Source organism: Hypanus sabinus, chromosome 13, assembly GCF_030144855.1.
Source record: "Hypanus sabinus isolate sHypSab1 chromosome 13, sHypSab1.hap1, whole genome shotgun sequence".
In the NCBI taxonomy this organism is placed as follows: domain Eukaryota; kingdom Metazoa; phylum Chordata; class Chondrichthyes; order Myliobatiformes; family Dasyatidae; genus Hypanus; species Hypanus sabinus.
This window is the reverse complement of record NC_082718.1, coordinates 84,902,347-84,925,243: the sequence shown is the minus strand read 5'-3', so window position 1 is coordinate 84,925,243 and position 22,897 is coordinate 84,902,347. Positions and strand designations below refer to the sequence as shown.

Below are 22,897 nucleotides of genomic sequence, written 5' to 3'. Positions count from 1 at the left end.
CAAAAAGGTGCATGGGAAAGTGTAGTGAAGCATCCCCTGCATACTCCCCCACAGTTACTGTCTACGTTGGATTGACAGGTTAGTCCATAGCTTCTAACTGCCGGTCTTCCATAAAAAAAACCTTGCCCAGGTTTGCATCCTGGAAACTCTCTAAGGTGCAAATCCATGGTCTATGGAGACTAACGGAAGCCTGCACACTAACTGAACCACATCGTACTCATAAATCAATAGATTACAGTGAATGAACACAATAACTCCGAAGCTTAGTACTTTTTCGATATATTCTATATACAAAGAAGGCAATATCGCGTAATATTTCATTAGGAGTTTGAGAGGATTTGGTATGTAATTAAAGACACTGACAGATTTCTATAGAGCATTCTAACTGGCTGCATCCTTTTCTGGTATGGAAGGTGGCTGGGTGGGGGGGGGCACTGCTTAGGATCAAAATGAGCTGCAGGGAGTTGTAAACTCAGTCAGCTACATCATGGGCGCTAGCCTCCCAATCATCCAGAATATCGTTAAGAAGCAATACCTCAGAAAGGTGGCATTCATCATTAAGAACCCCCATCATGCAGGAGATGCCCTCTTCTCATCACTACCATCAGAGAGACGGTACAGGAGCCTGAAGGCACACTCTCAACATTTCAGCAACAGCTTCTTCCGCTCTGCCATCAGATTTCTGAATGGACTTTGAACCCATGAACACTATCTCACTCCTTTTCCCCTCTCTTTTTGCACTATTTATTTCATTTAACTTTATATATATTATTAAGTTACAGTTTTATTATTGTATTCCCTAAACTTGCCAGGTTTACCTTTCACCTTAACGGGATATTGGCACCTCTCTGGTTCAGTTGCAATCCATCTATCTATTCTAATATGAGAAAGTATGATAATCAGGGGAAATGTTAATAGGCACTTAGTAAATTTGAATTAATAGAAGAGTGGAGGGATGTCGGCTATTGAAGGTATCATCAGATAAAAGGTAATGTACAGAATATTTATTGGATGAGTTAAAAATACAAACTTGGGAAGTCCTATGTTATGTTAAACTACAACTGATCTACTGTCACCCCTCTATAGGAAAGATGTGATTACACTGGCGAGCAGGATTTTAGGATCCAGTTTTTTTCTTAGTCTGATCATTGAAAGAAGTAGAATGAGGGGAGATTTGATGAAAGCATACAAAGTATGAGAATAGATAGAGTAAATTCAATCAGACCTTTTTCACTGAGTTTCAAGTCTCATTAGAGGTCATGGGTTAAAGGTTGAAGGGTGAAATGTTTCAAGGGAATGTAAGGGGAATCTTCTTCACACCGAGAGCAGTGACAGTGTGGGACAAACCACCAATGGAAGTGGTGGATGTGGGTTTGATTTCAACATTTAAGAGAAAATTGAATAGGTACATGGAAGGAAAGTGTATTGGGGACCATGGTCTGGGTGCAGGTCAGTAGGACTAGGCAGATTAACCATTTGGCATGGATTAGAAGGGCCGAGGGGTCTGTTTCTGTGCTGTAGTGTTCTATAACTCTATGTTCTATTGCAAAATACTGCTGCTGCATAACAGCAAATTTCATGGTATGGCAGTGATATTCTGATATTGTGATTCTAATTCATCTTTTCCTTTTGCCAGTATTTTCGGTATTAACTTTCCTTGAATTATTGTTTTTGTTGCCCAGTTTAGTGGTTGATATTGCTTCCCAAAATCAAAACCCTGAAGTAACAACAGAAGTTGCACAAACATGAGGAAATCTGCAGATGCTGGAAATTCAAACAACACACACAAAATGCTGGTGGAACGCAACAGGCCAGGCAGCATCTATAGGGAGAAGCACTGTCGACGTTTCGGGCCGAGACTCTTTGTCAGGACTAACTGAAAGGAAAGATAGTAAGAGATTTGAAAGTAGGAGGGGGAGGGGAAAATACGAAATGATAGAAGACTGGAGGGGGTGGGGTGAAGCTGAGAGCCAGAAAGGTGATTGGCAAAAGGGATACAGAGCTGGAGAAGGGAAAGGATCATGGGACGGGAGGCCTAGGGAGAAAGAAAGGGGGAGGGGAGCACCAGAGGGAGAAGGAGAACAGGCAGAGTGATGGGCAGAAAGAGAGAGAGAAAAAAGGAGGGGGGGGGGAAGCTAAATATATTAGAGATGGGGTAAGAAGGGGAGGAGGGGCATTAATGAAAGTTAGAGAAGTCAATGTACATGCCATCAGGTTGGAGGCTACCCAGCTGGTATGTAAGGTGTTGTTCCTCCAACCTGAGCTTGGATTCATGTTGATGGTAGAAGAGGCCATGGATAGACATATCAGAATGGGAATGGGACGTGGAATTAAAATGTGTGGCTACTGGGAGATCCTGCTTTCTCTGGCAGACAGGGCGTAGGTGTTCAACAAAATGGTCTCCCAGTCTGCGTCGGGTCTCACCAATATATAAAAGGCCACACCGGGAGCACCGGACGCAGTATACCACACCAGCTGACTCACAGGTGAAGTGTCACCTCACCTGGAAGGTCTGACTGGGTCCTGAATGGTGATGAGGGAGGAAGTGTAAGGGCAGGTGTAGTACTTGTTCCGTTTACAAGGATAAGTGCCAGGAGGGAGATTGGTGGGAAGGGATGGGGGGGATGAATGGACAAGGGAGTCGCGTAGGGAGCGATCCCTGCGGAAAGCAGAAAGTGGGGGGGGGGGGGAGGGAAAGATGTGCTTGGTAGTGGGATCCTGTTGGAGGTGGCAGAAGTTACGGAGAATTATATGTTGGACTTGGAGGCTGGTGGGGTGGTAGGTGAGGACAAGGGGAACCCTATCCCAAGCGGGGGTGTGGGCGGATGGGGCGAGAGCAGATGTGCGGGAAATAGGAGAGATGCATTTGAGAGCAGAGTTGATGGTGGAAGAAGGGAAGCCCCTTGGTTTAAAAAAGGAAGATACCTCCTTCATCCTAGAATGAAAAGCCTCATTCTGAGAGCAGATGTGGCGGAGACGGAGGAATTGTGAGAAGGGGATAGCATTTTTGCAAGAGACAGGGAGGCAAGAGGAATAGTCCAGGTAGCTGTGAGAGTTTGTAGGCTTATTGTAGATATCAGTCGAAATTGCACAAAAATGCTTTGGCCACTTGATGGGACTTAGAATCTGCTAGACAACATCTTAGATTTGAAGCTATGAATCCAGTTAACACAAGAAATAAAATTAAACAGGATTAACAACAAACAGAGAAAGTTTTGCAAGATGGAATTAATATTAAACTCTGATAATTCCCTATATGTGGATACAAAAAAATGTGTATTTATAGAATGCATTATGAAAACCCAGGGTATCCCAAGGATATTTTAAAAAGCTAAATAAGTTTAAACTGTAGTCACCATTGTTGTGTAGGAAACAGTTGTAAAGTTTGTTAACTAATGAAGATACTTTTTGTTTCATTTCTTTTCCCTGTAAATGCATGCAAGAAAATGGATGTCAAGGAAGTGTAACATATAAAAACTTAGTTAATAATTTTACTTTGAACTTTGGAAATCATGAGTAAATTATTTTAGTTAGTGGTTTTGTGGATAGCATAGAAGATAGTTGCATGTAACAACAGGGCATGTTTCAACAGACTGGGCGAAGAAGAGGCAGATGGAGTTCAATCTAGTAATGTATGAAGTGACACACACAAAATGATGGAGGAACTCAGCAGGTCAGGCAGCATCTCTAGAAATGAGTAAACAGTTGACATTTCATGCCAAGATCCTTCTCAGCACTTGGAAAGGATGGATAAAAAGGCACCAGAATAAAAAAATGGGAGGAGGGGAAGGAGGATAACTAGAAGGTGATAAGTAAAGCCAAGTGGTGGGAATGGTAAAGGGCTGGAAAGGAAGAGATCTGATAGGAGAGAAAAATAGACCATCAGAGAAAAGGAAGGAGGAGGGGACCCAGGGGGAGGTGATATGCAGGTGAAGAGAACAGGTATGAAGCCAGAGTGAGGAACAGAAAGAGAGGATTTAAGGAAATGAATAATCAACACTTATATAAAATTGAGAGGATGTGGGAACTTGACTGTGAGATGGGTATAAATGTAGGGAAGAAGTTATACTGACATGTTTATGCATTGGATATACTATGTTGAACAATTCTTTGTTCATAATTAATATGCATGATACAGGCATTTGTAGGGAGTGCACTTGTCAAGAAATATATTGTTTGAATGCAGTTCCTTTGAAGTGCAAAGAAAACATCTAATTGCTAAATTGAGAATTTTTGGATAGCCACAGCTTAACAGGGAAAGTGTGTGAGGATATCACTGCCATCATAAAGCATGTAAGTGCATATTTGACCTTCTGAAAATCATGAGGCTTTTGATATTATTTGTGCATTTCTTTTGAGAGAGGTGGGTAGAATTTAATGTCTTTGTTGCATGCTCCTCCTCAGAGGTGGTGGTAAAACTCCTTATGTTGGTCTGCCAATCACTATTAAAATTTACACCAAGAAGAAGAACACTGGGCTTACTTGTTGCATTGTATGGGCTCCCTAGCTGCTGAGCAAGTGGCAGAGAGGGAAGGAACAATACCAATACTTGGCAGTGGTCCTGACTTACATGAATTTAGTAGCTTTGACCAAAAGGCCATAAAAAAATAAAATAATTGTTTTGGGGATTTTTTAAAATGCTAATTATTAATTCACTCTGTTTCTGTGGAAATATTGCATACATTAAGGTGATTATTTATACATACAAACAAGCTAGAGGAACTCAGCAGGTTGGGCAGCATCCGTTGAAACAAGCAGTCAACGTTTCGGGCCGAGACCCTTCGTCAGGACATTGATAGCAAAGCTGATATGATTGGTCACTTGTCCAAACTAACTCTCAGTCAGCTAATGTGCCATCTATTGTTGATTAGTTATAGTTAGTTGAACAAATGGAACTTAAATTTAAAATTTTGTCTAAACCCAGATTCCAGGGCATGTATTTTACATTGTTGAGCCAGAGCATTTACTCTGATCTGTAATCAGTCTTGGTTCTGTTCTATTCTAAACACAAGATCATCTGCAGATGATGGAAATCCAAAGGAGCACACAGAAAATTCTGGACGAACTCAGCAGGTCAGGCAGCGTGTATGAAAATGATAGATGTTAATGTTTCAGGCTGAGACCCTTCTTAATGACTGAGGGGAAGGAAGGGGAAAGATGCGAGCGTAAAAAGGTGTAGGGAGAGGAAGGAGAATAGCTAGAAGGGGATAGTTGAGGGCAGCAGAGATCATAGAGGGGGAGAGAGAATTTCACTGAACACCCATCAAAGAGAAGATTTAAACTTCTTGAGGGTAGGTATCCCTCAAAGAGATTTTGCAGTGGAGCAGCAAGACATAATTACAAGAAAGTCTGCAGATGCTGGAAATCCAAAGCAATGCACGCAAGTTGCTGGAGGAACTCGGCAGGCCAGAGAGCACCTATGGAAAAGAGTGAACAGTCAACATTCAAACCCACTTTGAAGCTTTTGCAGGTCAAGTATGAGTGTAGAGTAGGGTTTGGGAAGGGGTACAGGAGGACACACCTTTTATGAAATCAAATGAAAAGCTTTCACGTTTCTCAAAATGTAGCACTTTGAAAGGGTTGAGGTGCTTTAAACAAGCAGTGATTTCAGGACCCTTAATGCGTAGTTGCAAAGAAACAAGCAGCAAAAACGGTTGGTAACTGGATGTTACATGACTTCAAGGTCTTTGACCTGACCTACTGATTGTGAGATTGTTTAGAGCTGTTACTGGCTTTTATTGTTCAGCATTCTTCTCGTCCTTCATTGACATTTCATCAGGGTGGCAACCCACGTTTATGTCTGCCTGGTGCTGATCCTGACACACTCTTTTCACTGAAGGAGAGTTTATCAAATGAGTTAATTGTCCTCCAGGCTGCCGGTATATCTATGTTCAGGTGGACATAGTGATAGGCCGACCATTGCTGGAAACTCCTCACAAATCCTTTCTTCTTCCCTCTTAACAAGTGAGAAATAAGTGGCTTGCCAAGCAGCCATCCCTTCAAGGAGCTTGGTGTTAGACTTATTTACAACACTGAATTCCTTAACAAATAATAAGGAATGTCAGTATCTGTGTGCGAGCTTGAACGTCTGCTGTGAGCAGCAAGAAATTGATCGATTTAAAACCTTTCTGTCTAGTGAATTGTCCTTTATAAGTTGTTAAACAGTGGATATCACAAACTAAATGCAGATACTTATTATTTATTGAAACAAATAATATTTGTGTGAGAGCAGGCAATCACTCTGAAAGGTACAGAAGAACTCCAATGTTATGAATCTCAGTGGGAAATAATAAAGGCAAGCGTATAGGGCACAAAATATTGACATCAGAACTTCTTCTGGGATAATATGCAGAGTGGCTGCCTGTTCATAGCAGCAACCCTCCTATATGGTTACTTAAAGGGGAAAGACTGGATCAGAGTCCCTTCAAGTGGAGTACATAAAGGAAGGGGGAGTATGATAAATTTTATTGCTGAATATTTTGAAACTGCCTTTACAAAAGTGGGGGGGAGAAAAGCAATGCTCTACTAAAGGGCTGAGATATTTGGATGGTATAAGCATGGCAAGACAGGGAGTAATAAAGAGTTCTGCATTTTCAAAAATAAATGTATATCATCACATCCAGATGAAGTATATTTCAGACTGTTAAAAGAAGCAAAGGAGGAAATTGTGGAGAATATGCACTCTGTGGCCACTTTATTAGGTAAACCTGTACACCCGCTCATTAGTGTAAATATCTAATCAGCCAACCACACGGCAGCAGCCCAATGCATAAAAGCACACAGACATGGTCAAGATGCTCAGTTGTTGTTCAGACCAAACATCAGAATGGGGACGAAAGGTGATCTAAGTGACTTTGAACATGGAATAATTGCTGGTGCCAGTCTGGGTGGTTTGAGTATCTCAGGAGCTGCTGTCCTCAACAAGACCCTTGTTGCCTTGGAGCAACTAGACCCAACAGGGTGCCACGGTAGCACAGCAGTTGATGCAATGCTATCACTGCTTGGGGAGCTGGAATTCAGATTTCAGCTCTGGCGCCATCTGCAAGGAGTTTGCACATTTTCCCCATGACTCCAGGTGCTCCAGCTGTTGCTCCCATAGTCCAAAGATGTACTAGTTAGTAAGTTAATTGGTCATTGTAAATTGTCCTATGATTAGTGTGGCTCATTGGGCCAGATCTATGCTGTATCTCTAATTAGATAAAACAAGGAATATCGCGGGGGTAGATTATACCCCCAAACAGCCTTGACAACCAAACAGGTTGTCAACAGAATAGTTCAAAGGGCAAACAAAATGCATTTGATTATTGGCCAACATATAGAATATAAGAGAAGCAATGTTATTTTAAAACCAGATACAACACTAGTCAGGATGCAACTTGAGTACTATGTGAATTTCTGGTCACAACATTGCAGGGAAGGTGTGATTACATTAGAAATGGTGATGGGGAGATTCATCAGGATGTAGCTGGGACTAGGGAATTATCGTAATGAGTAAAATTGAGTAGGTCAGCGGTGCTTTCATTGGAAGAAGAGAATACTGAGAGCACACTTGACTGAGCTGTTTACAGTTATGAACAACATTTCCAGAGCTAATGGAAAGGAACTTTTTCCTTCTCAGAGAGGCTGGTAAATACGATGCATGGATTTAGGGTAATAAGATTAATAGAATCATAGAAAGCTATGCCACAGAAACCGGCCCTTTGGCCCATCTAGTCCAAGCCAGACCATTTAACAGCCTAATCCCATCAACCTCCTCCTGGACCATACCCTTCCCATCCATGTACCTATCTAAACGTCTCTTAAATATTGAAGTCTAAATCACATCCACCACTTCCGCTGATACCTCATCCCACACTCTCACCATCCTCTGAGTGAAGAAGTTTAAATTTTGTATTCTGCCAGAGGGAGGTAAAGTTCTGCTACTCACTGCCTGAGGGAATGGTAGAAGATAAATTCTCCCCCCACCCCTTTACATTTAAAAAAATATTTTTCGCAGGGATGTAGGGATCTGGGAATACAGGTCCATAATTTATTGAAAATGGAGACACGGGTAGATAGGGTTGTAATGAAATCTTTTGGTACATTGGCCTTCATAAGTCAATGTATTAAGTACAGAAGATGGGATGTCATGTTAAAGTTGTATAAGATGTTGGGAAGGCCTAATTTGGAGTATTGTGTACAGTTTTGGTCATCTACTTACAGGAAAAATGTAAACAAGGTAGAACGAGCACAGAGAACATTTACAAGCATATTACCAGGTCTGGAGGACCTGAGTTATAAGGAAAGATTCAGTAGGTTAGGACTGTATTCTTTAGAATGTAGACGATAGAGATGAGATTTGATAGAGGTATAGAAAATTACAAGGGTTAGAGATTATGAGGGGGATAAATGCGAGTAGGTTCTTTCCACAGAGGTTGATTGGGACTACAACCAGAGATCATGAGTTAAGGGTGAAAAGTTAGAAGTTTAAGTGGAAGTGAGACAGAACTTCTTCACTTTGAGGGTTGTGAGAGTGTGGAACGAGCTGCCAGCACAAGTGGTGCATGTAAGCTCGATTTTAACATTTAAGTGAAGTTTGGATAGGTACATGGATAGTAGGTGTATGGAGGGCTATGGTCCCAGTGCAGGTTGATGGGTGTAGGTGGTTTTTCAGGTTTTGCATGGGCTGGATAGGTCAAAGGGACTGTTTCTGTCATGTGCTTCTCTATGACTTAAGTTCATACTTAATGAAAAATAACATAACCTTGTTTTGGATGTAGGGATTCAGCTACTTACAGACAATCACAGATACTAGGAGCCAAATGATTCTCTTTTGCATCATATATTTGCTATAATTCAATGATGACACCTACCATTCACATACATCACATTCATGTATATCACTTAATGCATGATTTAAAGTAAATGTCTATGCTCTAAATTAATACATCGATTGGGCAGTTGTACTTTTGGGATTTGAATGGAGGAATTTCTCTATTTTAGTACAGTCAACCTTCTGGAGCCTTTGAATTGATTTAGGATGTATTGACATGATACAAAGGGAAATTTATATTCTCCAAGTTAATATTCAGCCATAAAATTCATTCGGTTGTTCTGATTCCATCAATATGAAGGTTGTTGAACAGGATATATATGTTGCTAATGTATCAGTCAGATTATGATACCCAATGTAGGATAACCAATTCCATTGCTGTTTTACCTTGTAGCTGCTTGTATTAGGTGAGGTTTAGTTAGAGTCATTGTGTCATAGAACACTACAACACAGATACAAACCCTTCATCCCAACTAGTCTGTGCTAAACTATTCATCTGCCAAGTCCCATTGACCTGCCACCAGGCCATAGCCCTCTATACCCCTGCCCAATCCATATGCATGCATCTGTCCAAAATTTCCTTAAAAGTTGAAATCAAACCAGCATCCTTCATTTCCACTGGCAATTCTTTCCACACTTGCCACCCTTTGAGTGAATAAGTTGCCCCTCATGTTCCCCTTACACATTCCCCCTTTCACCCTTAACCTATGACTTCTAGTTCTGGTTATTATTCCTTTGAGATGTCAACTATTCTAGATTTGGAACTAAACATTAAGAAGTATACAAGGGATAATTTGGGGAGCGGCAATAGACAAGGGGTAATTTTAATCTCCTGATTAGGTTGATTTGAAAGCAAGGGAAGTGATTAAATGCACTAAGATAGATGGTACGTTAGCTGACTGAGAGTTAGCTTGGACAAGTGACCAATCATGCTATCAATGAGATGAGCTAGAATCAACTGGGCTTTAGCATGATACTTTCCTTGGCTGTCCACGTGTGCAAAAAGTTAACATCTACTACATATATCAATTGCAGCATTCCCATGCCCCGGTTTATGTGAAGGTGTTATAATAGAATAACAGGAATTGGAAAATCCATAATTCAAAGATTATTGTTATTATTATTCAAATAGTTATTGTCATGGGAATAACCAATTTTTCCTTGCTGTTGATTTCATGACCACATGTGTGAGTGCTCAAGGATACCACGTAACTTTTGCTCTATGGTCCCAATTCCCCATAATTGATGGTCACCGACTTTGCTTGTTATCTTTAGAGACACTTGCTCTACAGGTTCCTTTGATCAAAGGCTTTGTGAGCCCTTTCGAGATCTCCAGGTAATCCTTATATTCTGTCCTCTCTCTCTCTTTGTTGGAAGGTAACAGAGTGACTTACCAATGCGAGGAAATGTGGTAAAAATTAGGATGGAGAACTTAGGTTGATGTTATCTGTAAGGATAAGGTTTCAACCTATCTGAGGTTGAACAGCAATTGTTGCCAGAGAGACAGACCTAGAGAAGTGGGTGTGACTATTTGATGTGAGGAATATGGAGTCACAGAGTAATTCAGCACAGAACTTGGCCCTTGAACCCAACTCAGCTATGCCAAACAAGGTGCTCATTAAGTTAGTGTACCACATTTGGTGCACATCCCTCCAGGGGCTCCCAACCTTCTTTATGCCATGGACCAATACCATTAAGCAAGGGGTCCATGGACTCCAAGTTGGGAAGCCTGTGTCTAAACCATCCCTACACATGTAAATGCCCAATTGTCTTTAAAATTATATCATTGTACCTGCCTCAAGCACTTCCTCTACCATCTGGCTCCATGTGTGTATTACCCTTTGCATGAAGTTGCTTTTCCCTTCTCACCTTAAATCTATGCCTTCTGCTTTTTGATTCCCTTTCCCTTAGTGAATAAAGACCAAGCGTTCATTCTAACTATGCTCCTCATGATTTCAAACATCTCAAGAACTTAGAGCAGCACTGCACAGGAACAATGTCGTGCCAAACCAGCCAAAAAGTAAAACCGAAACACCCAAAGACTAATTCTTCCTACCTGCACAATGTCCATAATCTCTCCACCTTCCTCACGTTGGTGAGCCTATCTAAATGTCTCTTAAAAACCTCTAATAAATTTGCCTCCAGCACCGTATCAGGCAGGGCATTCTAGGCATCCACCACTCACTGAGTAAAAAAATAATGCCTCACGCCTCCCTTGAACCTACCCCCTCTCAGCTACAATGCATGCCCTCCGGTAACAGATATTTCTGACAGTAACAGATATAAGACTGGGCAAAATATACTCCCTGTCTATCTATGTCACCATAATGTCATGTCACTGAATATGTAGGGAGATAGAACTGGGAAGGCAATTGAACAAATTGGAGTGTTGTGTTAGTCAACCTTTAGATGTCCGTTCTGTTCTTCTTTTTCTCCCTGATGTTATGAAGTTATTCACTTCCTTGATTTAACAGGGTGAGATTATTTTCCAGTTCACCTCAGTTCACCTCGGGCCACTTAGGTTTCAGTAAAAGATTTCTGCCTCCCATCAACAAGGAAATTAATTGCCCTACTTGGTTTTACAGTCAATCTCTGCATCGTGGAAGAGAAGGCATCCTTGATAAGTCTGTAGTCCCTTTCTTTCCCCTCTGTCCTCTGTCAGTAGACAGCTTCAGAATTCAATAGACATCGTGCTTACAAACGTGTCTTTAAATAACGGAGCTGAGCGCATCATCAGCACACCCACTCAGCCTAATTGCTCGGGAAATCCGGAAACGATAATAGAGTGGCTGGGTTAAAGAGGCTTTTGCAAATGCGCTGCAGCAAAATCCGTCTCTAACGCCCACGCTCCCAGTATACCGCACAGTAGAATTACACTCCCATTATATTGGAGGTTATACAACAGGATGAATACATGGGAATCCCATCATTCTCTCTAATACAAGTGGGTAGACAGGCGCCTGTAAAACCTGTGGACGAGGTTCCATCTGCTTTTGCGTTAACATTTCACAGACAGACATATGATAGGATTTGTCTTGATGAAACACATTTTTTAGCCTGTCTGTTGTGTTTGCTATCATTGTTCGCCATAAACTGTTAATTTTACATTCTAAGGAAGGCAGATATTATAAATTACTGCATTGCAGCAAAATGCAGGGACGACAGATTGTTTATAAAGTAAACTAGATTTTGTGACATGTATGGTTTATGTAACATCTTACGACCGACCGATATCTTATTTGGATGGCTGTACCTGACACAAATTTACTATTTTAGACTAAACTTAATTAAAAACCAGATACATATTTTACTTGCCAATCTATTGGCCGACAATAAAAAAAAACACCAAATCCACCGTGGTGCCTCGAGACCTGGCACTTTACACGTTTAAATAAAATTATGCTATCTTTATTATACATAACGTTCTTCTTTTGTACACAAGAACAGCTCAGGTTCACCTTTGTGCCTTCCCCAGCTATCAGTTGCACTAATTGGCAAGGGCATTTATCCTGGCATCACATTTTCGCCATGATTCCTAAACAGTACTAGATGCGAAGGCGTCACTGCATTGCTTTCTGCGGGTTGAATTCTTTCTCAAATGCTTTTAATCGCCAGGGTTTCGACGATTGTTAATCTTTATTGTTAATAGCAAGCTTTGATACAAAATAAAAGCCATTTCGTATCTTACTTTTCTTGGAAAGCCATTGCCTGCCGTTGACTGCCCCCCCCCCTCCCCACCCCCCGCCGTTCTGGGAGAGTTAGAACCGGAGACGGATGCTTCTTGAGGCTGAGTGGTGAGAGAGGTTCACTGATTGACAGTGAGCGCTCCTGGGATTCGCAGGCGCGGACCCCATCATATAAAGCACATTGTAAGCAGTTGCCGCGAGTAAAACATGTTCAAACGTGTGTGAATCAGATATTTCTATCAGTTGGAGCTGCCTTCTTGTCTGCAATGTGCCAGACTCACCAAAATAGAAGAGTGAAAAGGCAGATTGGGCCTTAATACTCTGAAGAATGTATTAACGAGATGCGAGTCTGCTCCGTTGGCTTCCTGCCGTGCCTACCAGAAAGCAGGCTGTCCATGGTTATTCGCCATCTCGACTCACTCCCCATTCCCAAACCCTTGCCGTCCGCTTCTAACTAGTGACTTCTATTCCGAACCAATCTTTGTTTTATACCATAGACCAATACCATTAAGCAAGGGGTCCGTGGACCCCAGACAGGAAACTTGGAGTGGAACTGTCTTTTATAATTATATTCTTTTACCTGCCTCAACTACTTCCTCTGCCAGCTGGATCCTATACAAGAGCTGCAATTTAACTTTAAGATTATCATTCTCATTATTTATTCCACCAACCAATCCGAGCCTGCCTGCGTCCCCAGTAAGTAAAACGACGAATTTAAATTTGATATATCAAAACGGTGAGGCATAAGCATAACATTTCTCTAACACTGGTCAATATCGCCTAAGGCGAATGAACATCGCCTTTTCCTCTCGGAAGTACAGTAGTTTGATCCCCTATCACCGCGGAGAAGACCGCAGTTGGCGAGACTTGGGGAGAGGTCAGAGCTGCAGCAACCACATCACCAGACACAGGAGGTCAGACATCTAACTTCAACTATTTGACAAAGTCCTGCAATTATCCAATCTTTATTTATCGCCGATTTTAGAAACAGGCAGACTTCTTCTGAAGTTTTTGACTTTCATCAATGTTTAATAAAAAAAAGAAATGATTAAAAGTGAAATTCGTATGGAAATATCTCCTGGCAATCTTAATTTTTTTTTCCCCACAATCGTTTGGTTTTAGCCAGTGCTGAGCAATTTCTTTGATGCGATGCTGATAAAATTGCTTGTTATTGATTTTTGATCTTATGCTGGGGCTTTTAACACATTTTGTGCACGCTATCTATAAGGGGGAATACTATGGGACTGGCTTGTGTCTGGAACAGGTTAGCTGCTGAGTTCAAATGCGTACTCCTTCCTGAATTCGGTAATACATCGTCACCCGCACCCTCCAATCACATCCCGCCTAACCATGACAGTAAGAGTACAGATTAACTCGCCTCCTAAAAGCTACTAACGAAAAATGGTTTTCAAAAATTTAGTAACCGTTTTAGTATATCCATCTTGAATGCCACGGAGAAGAAAGACGCGTATTGAGCTCAGAACCACATAAAACCCATTACAGTCAATGTACTTAGGAATGGGAATAACCATTTCGCGCACAGCTAGCCACCAAAGCATTAATGGGATTTTTTTTTTTATTTTGGCAGAGTTCATTTGAGGAATTAAATATTATCCAAGCAGGGGTAAATCTCCTGATCGTATTTGAAGTCATCTTCTGGGATACTTTACACGTACCTGAGAAAACAGAGGAGGCATTTCAGATGGACAAAAGGCCTTCGATTCCATATTGGACTGACGGGTCTATATTTCTCCTGTTCCAGTTTCTCCAATAAGATTTGAACCTAGAGCTTTGCGTCGTGAACAGTGATAACCCAACCGCGACAAGGAACCATAATTAAGGACAGACATATGAACAAAAAAAAACAACTGTTGCAACTATAGCAAGTCCAGGTGTATGGGTTTCTAATTTAGGAAATGCCACGTAGAAAGGAGGGTGTGCAACGATTTAACCTGACCATTGCCTACCCTCGCTTTTCTATAGCATCCAGTGAGTCATTCACTCATGTGTAACAGCTACTTCCTGGGATCAATCACCAGTTTGTCAAGATTTAACTGATCTTGCAAATAAGGGTCTTTGTAACTCTGCATTAAGAAAATAAAACAGTCCAGATTATTGTCCAATGACTCTGAATGAGTAGCATTAGATTCGCCAAGCTTCACGATCAAAACCCAGTTTACATAATCGAAAAACAATGGGAAGTAAATCACGAGAAGGTGGGCCGCAAATTGGCTATAAGCCAATGTCTACAGGAGAGATGTAGTAAGAATAAAAACGGTAAAACGACAAATTCACTTACACATGTAAACGAGTTAAAAAGGCACTGCATGCTTGGACCCGCGCCCGTCAAAGTGCCACTGGGCAGTTTTAAGTTTCGCAGGGTTCAATTGCTGCAGTTGACAAAGTCTTCTGCGCTGTGCAAGGAAAGTGTAGTTTTGAAAATTGTATGCATCATTGTAGATGAACCTGGAACATGTTTGAGGCTTAACCAGCGGTATTCAGTTATTAGGTAGCTTGAGGTAAGTAGTTTTCAAGAACGGAGAGACAGACTTGTGAGCGGACATTCTAATTCAGAGCGCGGATTCTGAGTTTGTGGTGGACATGACGGAAACCAAGAGAGTCTGACCTCTTTGGGTCCCTCTAAAATAAAGTCATTTCTAACGTACAGCCCACAAAACCCAACTATACCTCCACAAGGTGGCAAGTGAGGTGGACGCCATTACGTAAGCGAAAGCACGAGTGCACCACGCCCCCGCCCCGTCGTGACTCGCTTTCTTGCGCGAGGTCCACTCTTTTCGCATGACGCATAGACTGGAGAAGTTGAACACACGTGGCGCGATGACTGTCATTCACTTTGGTGTATGTGCTCCTCAAATGCTGTGTGAACCGCGCAAACAAATCTTCCATTAATCGCGAACGAGTGCCGTAAAGCTCCACTAGTGCAATACAACTCGACCACAATGCAGATACAAAAGATCTGTCCAACATTCATTAAGGCATTACATGCAATAGAGGGAAAGATTAGGCTTTGGTGAAAAAAGTTGGATGAAGATAAATTAATGATTTGGAAGACCGCGGGTACGGACTGGTTGAGACAAATGCTCTGTTTCTGTACTCTACCTTGTATTTTCAAGCAATATGATCATTATTGGTGCGTCTACAATTCACCCGATATTAACACTTAAAATACGTGCCAGGAAACTGTTACTGGAGGTGCGGGGAAAGCGGAGTCAAACAGTTAAATTCAAAGCGGAGGTGGGGACGGGGAAGGAGTGGGGAGGTTCTCGGCTCATTCAACGCCAGCCTAGCAGTCCGTTTGGGCAGCACCTTAACAAAAAGACGAGTCCCCTCCACCGTCGGTAACAATTACTGCATACAGATAACCATCCGTTCCTAATCACTTCTCTACGCGGTGTATGTCTAATTAAAGCCATGCATGATATATTTTCATAGTTAGTTTTAAATAAATAAGAATGCATTAGACATATTTCGATAACCTAATATAAAATAATATGTTTCATCTCTACGTTACAGGTAAAACCCCAGTTTTAATTTGCAGAAAGATTTTGATCTTTAAATAAGAACAATCGGCTCCGTTGGAGCACCTGTGGTTAAATTAATTTACAACTTTGGAAACATTGAAATCTTTTAAAATCAAAATCGCTAATCTTAGTTTTGTTGCACAAAGCGTTAGACGTAAAGGATATCTTAGAAAAATCTTTTTATTTTTTGTAATATATTTGAGCCTTTTATACAAGTAAAATTAAATGCGTTTTTGGCAGCATTCTGTAACAAATGCGGCGGGAGTGAGACGACAGGCTGAGTCGGTACTTCAGGAACACAGAGACAAGAGCAAAAATGCCCAGTGCGTCACATTCCACAAGGGAAATCAAATCAACTCAAATCAAAATCAGACAGAGGAAGGAGATTGCAAGTACCAGAACATGGATTCCCAATGATCGATTGCTCCTCAAAAAGCCTTTTTTAGTTGTCGACCCTCGGCTGTAAAATTTGCTTTATGTTTTATCAGAAAATTATAACCGGGACATTTTTTTCCCTTTTCTGCCTTTTTCTTGGAAAAGCTTGATTCACAATGGAATTTGAAAGGTTGTGTGTGTGTGTGTGTGTGTGTGTGTGTGTGTGTGTGTGTGTGTGTGTGTGTGTGTTATTTTAATAATTCGGGCACATACTGTATAATCATATATACAATCTGTTTTCATTTTTGTTTGTGGTTTCTTTTGCATTTTATAAAGGCATCCAATTTGTATTCTAAATGATCAAAGCTTCCTCCGAATATACTATAGTCTCTCTTCAGAATTGTCTATAGAGGCCAGTGAAAGTACGTCACCGAACCGGGCCAGACCTGATGCGTTTACACTTAACAACGGCGCTCCAGTATGAAGAGTATTAATGGGACTGATAGGAGCACTGACTTCCACAGAAGCATCCTGCTTGATCCGTTGTTGAGACGGCACTGCGAGGAATCCGCTTTGGGCTTTTTATAGCATTTTCGTTTCTTTTTAGTCGTGGGGGTTGTGGAGGAGTCTAGATTGTTCAATAATTCTGGACTGAGCATGACTAACGATTGGTCTATTTTGGCAGAGAAAGTCCCCATGGGAGCATCGCTCAACCCATTTTTGTAGGTCCCGTTTTTTGATAGATCGTTTTCGGCGTATCTGGTTTTGGAGATGTTCTCTTTGTCCTTCAGTGGATTATTAGTGGAGCCTCTGCTGTTGTAGGAAGAGGGGGACGATTTGTCTTTGGTGTAAATTATGGAGGATTGATCCGCGTCCGGTTGACAACACTTGATGGAACCATCTCTAGAATTCAGTGGGGGTTCCACGGTTGGCAGCTTACCAGACCTGGTTCTTGTACTGAAAATACTGGTCCGGATCTGGTTAGAAGAATCCAGGCATATTTCCAGATCGCGACGACTGAGCGTTTTAAGGTCGCTGTTAGCCAGGCGGGCGGGGATATGGCATTCCAAAACCGAACTTGATCCGCGAAAACGCCGGAACCATTCCCAAAGTGATTTGGCTCGACAGTCGCAGATCCATTGGTTTCCATTGAGTCGGAGATACTGGAGTGACACGAGGGGGTCCATGGTCTGTCCAGTCAGCACGGTGAGGTTATTATGAAAGAGATACAACATTCCAAGTTTGCCTAGGTCGTGGAACGCTCTCCGGTGCACCACGCTAATTCGATTTTCATGCAATAAAAGTTTATCCAAGTTGCTCAACCCACGGAAGACGTTTTCCGACAAACCTTTGATCCTGTTGCCGTGCAAGAACAAAGACGTGAGATTGGCCAAGTCTACAAACAGGTCATCTCGCAATCTCTCCAAGGCGTTTCTCTGCAGGTACAGGTACTGCAGTGAGCCAAGCCCCTTGAATATGCCCTTCGGTAAGTCTGACAGCCCACATCTGTGGAGGTGCAAGGTGTGGAGGCGCGTCAATCCGTTGAAAACCGTTGGAATCAGGTACTTGAGATTAATATTTTCTCCAATATCCAACTCCTCCAGGCGCTCCAAACCATCAAAAGCCCCGGATTGTATAACGCTGATGTTGTTGGAGTGAAGCCACAGAACGGTCAAGTTCTGGCGAGAGCTGAAACTGGTCGAGCTCACCAAGGGAATCTTGTTGTTCTGAAGAAAGATCCGTTGGCTTCTGATTGGGATCCCTTCGGGGATTGACTGGAAACCCTGCTGTTGGCAGCTGACTGTCATGGGCTCCGTGTAACACGTGCAACCCTTGGGACAGGACTCGGCTTTGGGGAGATAATGCAAGCAAAGCGCTAGAAAGAAGAGTCTGTTTCCTGCGAAATAAAGACAATGGTAAAGTCAATTCGACTCGCACATGAAATTTGTTTAGCATTCAAATACATTGTGTTATGGTCATCAGTCTGCAGGGGAGAGGGGCTTGGGCTACCGCTTACTGCTTCACCTGTGTTCTCGGCCAGCTCCGGCTCTAGGAAGTCTTTGCCATTATGCGATGGCCACCCGCGTTTCACCATTATTAATCCAGATGGCCAATGCCGCTTTTATTGACTGATAACATCAGTTCTCTGCTTTTGAGCGTGTTAACCCATTGAATTCTGCGGGATAATTCATCTTCAATCCGCTTTCGAACAACCTCTCTTTCTCTCATGCTAATTGAACAAGATTAGCTGCGTACGGGGCTTTAACTCAATATATTGGCATACTTGAATATGGGGAAGTGAAAACAGCAGATGCAGGGAATCTGAATGTATTGGCACGCGTTGCTGACATCCAGCAACAGCAAAAGCATTTCCCCTTAAGCAAAAAAGCACTGGGAGTAGGTCCAACAGCCGGATTCCACCCCACACTCCCCGCCCCGACACAGCTATCACCTCCACCTTGCCTGCCATTCCTGAGACGAGAGCTGCCAAAACTATTCTGCGTATAGCGTGAATCTAGCTCATGAAGAAGGATAATAAATCCCAGGGCTGGAGGTGAGTTGCGGGTAGGTGGGCAGGGCAGGGGCGTTGGAGATGAGGGGTGCCTCCGTTCTCTATGTGTGGATCCTCTTACAGCAGAAACTTACAGCAGGTTGGAACTGTCCTCGTCTGTAAATCCGAGAACGATTTAAGAGCGACTGCTGAACTGTGGGCAGAATTAAAACTCTGGCAGACTGAACAGTACGGGTCCACCCTCTAGCCTCCCTGAAACAACCCTGCCTTCCCGAAAATAGTCGTTATATTCTTTTTGCAATCAATCCAAGTCTTACAAATTTAAAAAAAATCATTCACTCCAGCTTGTACAATGAGAAGCTACTAAATCGCACCTCCAATTTACACTGTTCTGTCTGGTGATCTCTGCTTCTATCTACAAACAAGAGAAAATCTGCAGATGCTGGAAATGCCTATGTTGCTCGGCTTCTATGTCTGTATCTATGTTCGTTTTCCTCGTTAACCACTTGCCCTCTATCAATCCCGCTTCTCCTATGCGTGTTTCCCAATTCCTCTTTCCGGTCTCCCTCACTAACTAGTTCTTTCCGCTTTCCCCTTTTCTCTTTATTACGCCTGTATCTTGTGCCCACTTACATTTCAATCCCTGTACCTATTGTGTGATTCATTATCTGTTCATCTGCTCCTCTGACCGGTTTAGATTGCATATCTCCAACCATTTAACTTCAATCACTCCATCCGTCTGTTTTCTTTTCGCAGATTCCTTTCCATACATATGTAGGTTTAACTAACTGGTCACAGCGCACTCTGTCCTTTAATTCTGCTTTAGACTCTGGGCTTCTCTAATTATCACTATGTCCATCTTGGAATCGTTATTGCTTTGCGCTCTTGCTATCTCAGTGTGCATTTCTCTCGACTTCTCCCCTGCTCTGTTCCCCTCTCTGTCCTCCACATCTGACGATACTTCTGTGGCTCCCCTGGTTTTTGTTCTGTCGCTTTCCTCCCGTCTCCTCACTGTCCTGGTGCTGCATGCTTTACTCACGGTCCCGCCACACAACTCCATCAGCCCAATTGCCCTTTTCTGTCCCTGTCTAAAGGCGGTCCCGAGGGCAGGCATTGCAACTTTCAGGTACCAAAACACCTGGGAACTCTGACACGCTGCATGCTGCATAATGAAATATCACAGTGTCTAGTAAATAGACAGCCGGGCCTGTCCGCCATCCTGTCCAATCACACAACCTTGGAATTTCATACTGGCTGTTAATTATACAGGAGATCAGAGCCATCTCCAGGCACGACCGGATGGATGGGGTTCCCAGCGCTGCTTTTGCCTCAATTTATCCCCTTAATTAGCATCGAGCACAACGGAACTTTTCCTGAACAATACATCTAACTTTTCATCAGGGACGATTCGAGCCCAGGGGAGACTTATTAATTATTCCGTAGACGCGGTTCCTACCAAAGCCGGTAATAACTCCTGATATATTGAATGCCAGTTCCCCATTAAATCACCCGTCCCTTCAAACCGAGGCGCTCACTTCCTCGTCCGTACTTTCAGAAAGTGAAGAGCTGTTGGCCATTTTTAACCAGAGCGAATTTCTATCATCGTTTAATGCTATACGGAGCAAATACATTTTCGGCTGGCAATGAAATAATAAGCACTTTTTGTGTGGTGCTAGAGAAAGTTGTAGTTTGAGGTCTGATATCTCTCCTACCTTCACCCATCATCTCCTTAGTGAACTCGTTGCAGCTTCGTTGCTTTCTAGAAGGCACGGCTGTTCCGCTGCGCTGGGCGGTGGTGAGCCTTTTTCTCTAAAACCCTCGGAGCCAACACGACCCGGAGAAGTGCGGAGGGAAAGTTAAACCCGGTGCGTGCGTCTTTCGGCAGCTTGGAGAGGGAGCTCTCCCGGTGTAAGCAGCGTCACTCATGGGGAAGGGGCAAGATCCACACTCAGCATCCCAATATGTGAGCATCAAAGAGACCCAGAAGTCAGGGAAGTCCGATCCATGAGTCCCGAAGAGTTCTGGAGGAAGAAGGTAAAAGGGTAAAGCGGCGAAGCCACTGCAATTCAGCTTCTTTTCTGCAGCGAAGTGAAGAGAGCTGACCCGCATTCAAGTCCGGGCGGCGAATGTCGGAAGCGCACAGCGCAGTAAGGGAATGAATGTTTTATGGAGCTTGCGGGGCGGGTTCACGTGGGCCGACGTGCCGAGAATCTGTCATCGGCAGATTGTGTGTGTGTGTGTCAGCGTGTGTGTGTATGTGTATGTATGTGTGTGTGTGTGTGTGTGTGTGTGTGTGTGTGTGTGTGTGTGTGTGCGCGCGCGCGCGCGCGCGTGTGAGCGGTGGGGTGGGGGGGGGCGCAGAGGGGAGGGGAGGGAGGGAGGGATAGAAGGATGCGCCACTCCGTGAGAAACAGCAGTAAGAGAAGGCAAAAGGTGTTTGTATGGAGACACGGCCAGAGAGCGAGGAAAGGGCAAGGGCACGCAGCGCAGGAGGACGGTAGATACAAGGCGCAATGTTTTCGCCAGGAAACTAGGAGGGAAGAAAGAGTTGAACCAGACCGTAGCGCGCATCGTCATATGTTGAGTATATATTAGAAACATGATAGTATCTGGTGTACTGTAAACTGGAGCAGAGACCAGTCTGCCAGTTAGCTAAAAGCTCATCTCTCCCTCCCTTTACTTAGTCAGGAAAGCCCATTGAATCCCGTCGCAAGTCGAGTACACTCCGCTGTGCATCTGCGGAGTATTAATGTGGCCATGATCCGTAACAAGTCCGGGGGAGGTGAGCCGGAACCCGGGCAGGATTAGGCGTCTCACTCGGATCCATTTTATTCCGCGGCGCTTTACTGGCGGGCCCTGTCCATTCTGGTTGAGGTCTTGAAGTTTTGCTCGGACAGACAGTGCCTGTCAACCCGCTGGGCCGTGTAATCTGAATATTCAAGGGGCCGAGTTGAGCACTAAATAATTCGGCAGCCTGCATGCGAGGAGATATCAGTCCTGTGCGCGACCTCTGGGACCAAAGTACAAAGCGCGTGTGAGGAGTGTGCTGTTTCCTGCAGTGTCTTGTCTCTAAATTCCTCGTATACTTCAGCCAGTTTACATTACACTGACTAAACTGAGACTGGAAAGAACACGAACATTTTACTCCTTGAAAAAGGCTTAGTTCTTCATACTGGCGCAGTGGTTAAAACTACGCTTTACAGTACAGGACAGCCGGGTTCAATTCGCCTGGAAGGAGTTCGTACCCAGTGACCTCGTGGGTTTCCTCCGAGTGCTCCGGTTTCCCAGCACAGTCGAAAGACGGACCGGTTGGTAGGCTAATTGGTCATTGTAAATTGTCCCGTGATTAAACCGGCGTATTGCTGGGGGGGGGGGGGGGTTGCAGTCTCAACTAGACCACGCCGTATCTCAACAAACATTGCTGTCCATGAGTTTCATATCTGTTGATACACGCTCTGGGACTTAAATCCCTTCATACTACCTATAAGGCCATAAGACCATAAGATATAGGAGTAGAGTTAGGCCATTCAGCCCATTGAGTATGCTCTGCCATTCCACCATGGCTCTCAGCCTAATTATTATCTCTCTCAGACTCCCACCTTCTCCCCATAACTTTTGACGCACTTAATAATCAAGAACCTATTAACACCACTTTAATTATATCCAAAGACTTGACCTCCACAGCTGTCTGTAGCAATGAATTCCACAGATTCATTGCCTTGTGGTGAAATAATTTGCTCCTTATCTCTGTTCAAAAGGTATATGGTTGATTTCTGAGGCTGTGTCCTCTGTCCTAGACTGACCCACTATAAGAAATATGTTCTCCCCATCTACTCTATCCATGCCTTCCAACGGTTGATAGGTTTCAAAGAGGTCTCCCCACATACTTCTAAATTCCTTTGTGCACAGGTGCAGATCCATTAACCCTTTCATTCCTCATAACATTCTCACAACCCTCCCCTGGACTCTC

At 43.2% G+C, this 22,897-nt stretch overlaps 1 protein-coding gene across 1 annotated transcript; it reads right to left on the bottom strand.

The window, feature by feature from the left end:
* Positions 1-16,235: 16,235 nt before the first annotated feature.
* On the bottom strand, positions 16,236-21,920 carry rtn4r (reticulon 4 receptor). The gene is made up of 3 exons (XM_059986925.1): positions 21,608-21,920; positions 20,640-20,948; positions 16,236-18,312 (listed from the first exon to the last, which is right to left on the bottom strand). The coding sequence occupies exons 2-3, from the start codon at positions 20,650-20,652 to the stop codon at positions 16,877-16,879; spliced, it is 1,449 nt and encodes a 482-aa protein (XP_059842908.1). The 5' UTR covers positions 20,653-20,948; positions 21,608-21,920; the 3' UTR covers positions 16,236-16,876.
* Between the last annotated feature and the right edge of the window lie 977 nt (positions 21,921-22,897).